The sequence below is a fragment of the Papaver somniferum genome, chromosome 2 (assembly GCF_003573695.1).
Source record: "Papaver somniferum cultivar HN1 chromosome 2, ASM357369v1, whole genome shotgun sequence".
NCBI lineage: Eukaryota > Viridiplantae > Streptophyta > Magnoliopsida > Ranunculales > Papaveraceae > Papaver > Papaver somniferum.
In genome coordinates this window covers 200,332,274-200,340,505 of record NC_039359.1, presented here as the reverse complement: position 1 = coordinate 200,340,505, position 8,232 = coordinate 200,332,274, and the positions used below count along the sequence as shown (strand labels likewise).

The following is an 8,232-nucleotide window of genomic DNA, read 5'->3' as shown; positions in this document are numbered from 1 at the left end:
AATTGAGATATAACTCTTTGATATACTTTTTATTAAGATTGAGTTTGACTGTCTAGTTGATTCTCTTAAAAATATATTGGAGTTAGTCCATACAGATTGCTAAGCGAAATATTGGGTGAGGTTGTTGTACCCCCACTTTTTCAATTGGTATCAAGCATGCAAACAAGTTTAAGACCTCATAAGTCTGTGTTTGTAGCAATCTGATTATTATGGATGAGTCTATCTCTAATAACGTACTAGGTCAGAAATTACCAGATGATTTTCAAAGCTTGAATTCACCTGAGAAAACTGTCACATCTAAGTCAATATCTAAACATTCTTTGAATGTAGAAACTGTTGATTGGGAAACACGCCTAGAAAAACAGTTGGATGGACTTTCTGATGAAGGTGATTCAGATATTGATAGAGATGTTGATGAGGAAGTCTCATAGTATGTTAATTTTTTTGGATTCATTAGAAATTGAAGAAGATTACAACTTCTCATGTCACACCTCTTCTGACTCCTCTCTGTCGATAAAACAAAAACAGTTGTATTCCCAAAATAACCTCCAAAAGGAAAATAGTGAACACTTTTGGGAAAACGATAAATCCCGACTGAATGCATGAGACCCGGTAAAAAGAAATCATGTGAGAGAACGGTTATTGTGTGGTTTCTTCATACAGTCTCAAGATTTTGTACTACTAGGAGAAAAATTTCCCGTTATTAACGGTTGGATTCAAATCTTCATGTATTGTCTGTTTCCTGATTTTCATTTCTGATCTGATTAGATAAGGGTTGCAATGCCGATTATAGGTTAAAAAAATATAATAAAAAAGGATTCTGGGAAATCTATTTTGTTCGCTTTAGGGATTTTTCTAAAAACATTTGGAATTTAATTTGAGGATTTAGTTTACTTATCATTTAGCAAAATGGAATAAATTGCATTCAACATTTGATCTCAAAATTGAATACTATCAACTAGATACAAAAACATTTGATCTCAAAGTTATGAATACTCTTAATGCTATACACTCATACATACATATACTACTAATATACGATGTTCATTTATGATCCAAGATTTACGAAACAGAGTGATGTCTCTGTTTCTGGAAGACATATCGAGCATCCGAATCGGACCTGGAACCAACAGGTTTAATCTCTCTTATGCGAAAGAGGGAATTGAATAAACGCAGTTTTTTCTTGAACGCTTTGAGTAGCTTATTAGCAGAATTTGGTTGGATGAGTTCTTTTTTCATGGAGACATGGTCTTTCTCTAAGTCTGTCAATCTCATCCTCATTCTTGAAACTTCGAGTTTTAGTTCTCGATTCTCTCTTCTTACTGATGCATAGTTATCTCTAGGTGAAATTGCTCCACTACCTGCACCGCTACTGGAGCGTTGAGGAAATTGTCCGTTCATTGAACCGAAGAACAACTGGTTGTGGCTTCCATTCATCGCATTCTTTAGTCTGATTTGTTCAAAATATAGAACTTGTACCGCCATTTGCACCGGTAACCTTTCATTTTGAGCTGCATGACTACATGCTTCTTGGGATAGTTTCTGACAATCAATGGTTTTGCATAGTCGATACCGTTCCGATTCCTTGATATTTGGATGAACCTGCGAAAAGAAACAAATAAATTGTTGGTTATTAAGTTATATGAGCTAATTTTGATGATCCAAGAAACGAACCAAGAAAATCCACCTTACCTTGAGGAAGATATCTGCTGCTCTGTATAGTCCATCATTCACGACACGGGCGTGGTCTGGAAGTAATTCCGCCAGAGCTGTAAACTTCGATGGTGTCAAGTTTGGGTCTAGTGCAATTTCTGCCAAGAAAGTGTCTAGTAACTTAGAAACCTTGATAATCGAGCTTTGTTTTGGAGATCCGGGGCTATCGAAATCGTAACCCATATTCTCATTATGATCCTCGTCGTCTTCGTCATCGTCATCCTCATCTATGTTGAGAAAATTGGAGAAGATCCTCACAATTGTATCGATATCATACATGCATTGTTGGTTGTTGCTTGGTGCATTTGCAGGGATGAGGATATCTTCAATTATAGCTTGGTCTAGCTGTAAGCCGATCCTCCTCTCTATGTCGGCTTTACAAGCAGCAGAACAAGATCCCATAATCGTGATCTTCAGTAATCCTGAAAGAAATGATAATGGCACTGAACTTTTCCTCGACTCGGCTGGTAGTAAACTAACAATAGTTTCGACAATCATCCTTTGTTTCTTCTGCAATTCGTTGTCTGTTAAGCTTCCCTTCACCATTTGAATGTCTTTGTTCACCTGACCTTGAAGGGAGTTGTGAGCGTAGTTTATTAATATCTTCGTAATGGTTTCTTGTTTTAATCCCTTCGATTTTACTCCTGATATGACTCGTCGGAAGAAATCTAAGTTGAGGACAGTGAGTAAATTACCCCACCAATCTAATGGAGTCTCTGGTTCTATTTCTACGTTCGTTGGGTTGACAAGGAAATTCTGCTCTAGCCTCGATAACCCAGTGGTGAGCTGCTCTTTACACACGTTTATCGCAATGCTATTGATAATTATACTGACCATGTTGATTTCTTCGGCTATAGGTAGCAGGGATTCACAACAGTGAAGAACTGATATCGAGTTCGAGATATTTGATAGAACCGTTTCCTTTAGAAAGTTTTCGCACCGAATCTCTAAGTTCTTGTCAGCCAACTCCTCTGTCATTTCAAGGTACTGAGATACACACCTTATCATGGCAACATTTGACAAGTTAATGTCGACATTTACTCCATAACAAAATTTTGAAGCAATTTCGAATGCCTCTAATCCTCCTGGAATCCCATGGAGAGTCACCCTTGCAACTTTCTGGTCTTTTGCTTCCAACATCAGTTTTCGAAACCTTCCACTCCGAGAAACAAGAGGGAACTGCATAAGAAACCATTAACATAATTAGAAAGCATTCTAATTTGAACAAAAGATGAATGCGTAAATTTATGCACATTCATATTTTTCTTACCCTGTGTAGTGAAAAGGTTGACGTTCCTACTTCAACAATCAGATCACTAGATACGTCAGATATTGGCCTGCAAGAATGAAACAACTTAACAAAATTTCTAGCAACAAACCCAAACCAGTGGCACAGAAGATGTTACCACACAAAATAAACAACAATCCTACAACATGCTTTACAGTTACCGTTTCAAATGCAACATACTTGGAGGAAATGGGAACTGCTAGTTCTCTGGCCTCCGACTTCATTAAAAAGACTTTACAAGTCTTTGTTCAAAAAAATCCATGTTTCTACGCGTTCCCATGTGCTTAAGCTTGGTTGATTTCAGTCACTTTCTTTCACTCACATGGGAAACAATAATAAGAAGATTGTTCGAATACACCATTCTGGGACTCTTGGGTAGTCACGAATTTTTTCAATCTTGTTTTGTAGGATTTGTCATATTCAAAGTACAATATAAGGTTTGTTAGATCTTATCTTAGGACAAAATTTAGGTAAGTAATGACTAATTACGATTATTGTGGGACTAGTTTAGGTCATATTGTCGGCTTAAGACTTTCTTTCTGATGTTGAATGTCAAATTCTTTCATGGTCATAGACTTTTGATCAGTCATATTCAAACCTACCAAGCAAATAGAACAGATTCGCTCTCTTATCAGTATTGTATTTTGTTGAATATACAGAAGAAATTAAGTAAAGGTAAGACAAGCTAATCAGAAGTGTCTTTCCCAGCTGAGACTAGAATTTCTACCTACCATAGTAAAAACTTGAATCTTTTCTACGAAATATGTAGCCTCTTTGATAATTCTACCTAAGTTGATGTAAATAAAACAACCTCTGCACATACCAAATTAGACTAAAAGAAAGCTTTAAAGTAAGAAGAAGAATTACCATTCTGTGGCATGTCTAATACTAGAATTCGGACGAAACGATCTCTTCCCTGACATACTTTGCTTCAATTCACCGACAGTAGCAATACCCATCTCTCAAAGAATCCAACTGCAAAATCCTTAGTAAAAGCTGAACAATACTGTGTGTAAGGAGCTAGATCAACCTTTCATGAGTCATTTTGGAGATTAATATGAAGAACCAAGAGTACCTGTTTCTGAATGGAAGAGATGATAAAAGTGTTTGCTTTCTCACTATCTATGAGTATACAAAGAAAAAGGAAGGCAGAAAAGGAAAAGCTTGAGTGAACTAAAAGTCACCTTGAAGCCATGCAGGATTAATGGGTTTTAGTTATTTCTAAGTGCCATTAATTTTGTTAAGTCAAAAATATGTAGCTCTTGTTTGGACTATTTAGTGAAAGTGGGAAATGAGATTCCTATCCTTTCAATGTGGCCTTTTGAAATTTTGCAGGATATCTGCAAGGGTTGCTGTGCTTTTAGGGCTTTTAATCATGGTTTATGAAAGATACTTTATTGGATTGTTTAATTTATTTTAGACAATCACTAAAGTATGTTTTAAAGATCACTAGAAAAGTAAGAAATTAAGGCAATGACCTGGATTACATAATGAAAGAGTGCACACAAAAAATTAAAATTTTAAGTAATTCAATACTGTTTTGTGAACACTAATTGTTGTTAAACTAGTTTTGTTTTTTAATTAAAGTTCGGTAAAGATTTGCTTTTAAGTTTTAACCAGTGTGTAAACATGAAGAATCTACTCCTCTTCCAGCTATGAAGCCGTAAACATTGGATATTGGGGTAGGATGTGATGCTAAATATGTGGGGAGGGAGATTCAATTCCTCCTTCAACTATCCATGTTGGGTACATCCCAGAGAACACAAACAAAATGAACAAAGTAGCATCTTAAGTTATTTTCTTTGGGGAAGGGGTGAGATTAATGTGGTGAAGAAAGTAGTAATCACATTCACAATTTTAAACAAGGAAATCTAGACCTAGTTAGGGTTTAGCTTTAAGAACACAAAAGCTATATCAACAGTAAAAGCAGATTATTTGGGATCAAGAGAAAAGTATTTTTTGAATCATAACTACAAATAGCAGGTGAGAAAAGTTGGTGAGTAGCATAATAATGATGATGAATATGATGATACTATGCACAAAACACTTGAGCCCACTTCCTCCAAGCATATACCTAGACTAGATATGAACCCTACCGGTTTACTAAGTTAAATTTCTCTTAATGCTTGTTCATGCATAGCCATATAAGAAGCCTTGCGAATCTGGGGACTGTTAAAACTAATTTGGAGCTGCTACATAATTTGCCTGCCGTTATTAGGGGCTACCCTGAAAGAATTAGGGGCGACTACTAAAATAAAATAGGGTCATCCAAACCTAAATTAAAGCCATTCCTTATCTCCGATTTTTTGAAATGGTACCCTCCACAATCGGTAGATAGAGCAACAATCGGTAGTTTAATTTTTTTAATCGGTAGCTGTTAGGATAATCGGAGGGTATTGTGTACATATGTGGTTTGAAAGTTTTGTTATTTTGAAAAAAACCTACAATCAGAGAGTATTTATTTACCATGTCTTCCAATAATGAAGTTGCCCCAAAATTTGAAAAAATCTCAAGAATCTCAAGTTTTTCGAATTTAGGATAATCAACATAATCGGTAGACTTGGAACTAACATGTCTGCTGATTATGAAGTTACCCCAAAAATGAAATTTGAAAAAATCTCAATTTTTCGAATTTGGGAACTACCATAATCAGTAGCTTATGAATTTCACTAAACTTACCGATTTTAAACCCCATGTTAATCGATTGACAATGAGAAAATATGGTGTCTGATTATAAGGGTTTTTTGGTTCAGAAGAACTGTAAAAATGAAACCACGATAATCGGTAGGAATGGTTAATATTTTTACTTCCAATTGTGGACTTGTCTTACAATTTTTTTGAAAAGTCACCAGAATCGGTAGTTAAGACCAATTATGCACATATCTGACAATTTTTTGAGAATTTACCAGAATCGGTAGGTAAGGTTGATATTTATCCTCCGATAATTGTGAAAAATTCAGTAGTTTCAGACAATCAAGTAATAAACATAACTCAAAATACATTCATAACCCATAAACTTGAGAACAAATAATCCAAAACAAGTATTTAAAACACCATAATCTGAAAGAAACTGTTAAAACAACATAATCCATAATATCGAACAACACGTTAACACCTAGTTTTACTCTTAGTATTCTTAGATAAAGTTTTAGAACACTTAACATGATCCGGACGACCCGTATTATCACCAGCATCACCTTCATTTCCCTTAATATTTCTTTCAGCAAGAGAGCTTGAAGAAGCCTGAGATCTTTTGTTCGTCTTTAATGTTTTTTTCTTGGGCGGGTTCTTCGTCACTTTCTCCCCAAACTCAACTGCATACTCTTCATTATCAACATTATCAATCATCTCCCTGTGCTTTTTTATCTTCTCAATTGGCACATGTTGTCCAGCCGTTATGCAATCAGCGCACCATTTGGACAAAAACTTGAGCCTATTCACCTGTTTTTTTAATTTACAAAACATCAAATGGATTTCACCTAAAAAATTGAATCGTAATGTTAAAGGGAAAATTCATAACCATACGCACCAGTTTATCATAACCTGGGGGTTTTTCTTTGACGATATATCTGTAAATGGAAGTCGTCGAGGTCGTCTTTGCTTTAAGTTCACGGATTACACGAAGATGTGAAGGCTCCCGGTACCACTCCATATAGCCTGGAGCATTTTCATCACCTCGGTTGGCAGCTCTCCCAGTGTTCACCAAGTGGTACAACTTCTTATCCCAATGTTCAGTAACAGATGGTGTATAAGAGTAAACTACCTTGATGGTGTCCTGGTTAGACTCTCTATGCTCCACGTCCAACTTGAACTTGCCATTTATGTGATGCCATGGTACTGGTTGGAAATAACCATGTTGTCGCATCACCTTGGATCCATTGTATATCACATAACCTGTGAGGTGCCACAACGGTCCAAAATAATGGGACAACTCGGAACGACCCGCTATATGTCTACTAGCTCGGTCTTCCTTGTATGGATCAAAGCATACCTCCGAGGCCTTGATTGAGTCTAATTTCTCCCTCAAGCTAACCAACTACTGCTCCTTTGTCCTTAAACAGTTCTTTGTGAACTTGTACTTTTTTCCTCTCGGTGTACCTTTCTCCCATTCTGCGTTCACATTTGCCAATTTCAGACTAGGGTAGCGGTCATAGATCCATGTCTACATAGATATCAAACCAAGTATTAGAAATTGATTCTTAAATTAGAAAAAAAAACATAACGATCAATGAATTAACAGAGTTGAGAAAATACCTAGAATAGACTCACGTTCCCGGCAATTTGGCTAGTTCTAAGCCTCGACGCCTTTCTCAACTCTGTCATCAAGAATGCAATGCGTGTCGTGCCCCGAGAGTACTCCGCGATCTTATTTAGAGGATGCAATAGTTGTAGAAGGTTGACGTCTACTCGGTTGCCACTGGTATTGGGGAATATGACACATCCCAATATACACAAGAGATAGGCGGTGGCCGTGACATCACTTAACGGTCCTTTATTTTCTTTCTTGGAAATGCCTTTGAACATCTTGATCAACTGACTCATATTAAACTGTCTAGTTTTGTAAGAAAAACACCTTTTGGTCTTTTTATCCCAACCAAAACAGTCTTTATACAAATCATAAAGTTATTCTCAGGTTAACTGCTTTGTGTACTCATACTTTACAGCTACACCATGGTCATTGAGATTAAGAATCAGCTTCGCATCATCTGGAGTAATGGTCATCTCCCCAAACGGCATATGAAAGGTGTCAGTATCGGGATACAATCTATCTACAAAAGCCGATATCGCGACCCGATCATGGTCCAACATTGAGTTCTCGGCAGCAGTAGATAATCCCGAGTTGGCTATAATTGTCTCGAACCTTTCACATTCATCGGATAAAGGCCAATGTTTCAATACTTTTGATGGTGCGGTAGTGGGTTTGAGTAGACGAATCGCATCGGAATGATACTATTAAACACACAACACATTACAAAATTAATATAGTATAATTACGAATTAAACGACAATGCGATAGTAAAAAAGAATACGATTATTTCCTCGGTTTCGTAGATTTCTCTGGCCCAGGAGTATTTGTAGTCAAATAACAACGCTCCTCCATCTCTAGGAAGCCCAGAGATTTCTTCTTCAAAATACGTCTTTTTCAACTCAATGGGGACAAGGTGTGATGCGTTCTTCGCGATTGTCTTCCATGTAACCCCTCATTCTCCTTGTGTACCACTTCGTTGTCC

The 8,232-nt window shown here is 36.7% G+C and overlaps 1 protein-coding gene across 3 annotated transcripts; it reads right to left on the bottom strand.

The window, feature by feature from the left end:
- Positions 1–900: 900 nt before the first annotated feature.
- On the bottom strand, positions 901–4,295 carry LOC113350212 (BTB/POZ domain-containing protein At1g03010-like). 3 transcript variants are annotated; one of them, XM_026594316.1, is made up of 4 exons: positions 3,869–4,295; positions 2,984–3,050; positions 1,693–2,892; positions 901–1,602 (listed from the first exon to the last, which is right to left on the bottom strand). In XM_026594316.1, exons 1-4 carry the CDS (start codon positions 3,958–3,960, stop codon positions 1,063–1,065), a joined length of 1,899 nt encoding a protein of 632 aa, XP_026450101.1. In that variant the 5' UTR covers positions 3,961–4,295; the 3' UTR covers positions 901–1,062. The 3 variants fall into 3 exon arrangements, with proteins under 3 accessions (XP_026450101.1, XP_026450102.1, XP_026450103.1); XM_026594317.1 differs by lacking the exon at positions 3,869–4,295 and adding an exon at positions 3,182–3,463; XM_026594318.1 differs by lacking the exon at positions 3,869–4,295 and adding an exon at positions 3,163–3,462.
- Positions 4,296–8,232: the final 3,937 nt, after the last annotated feature.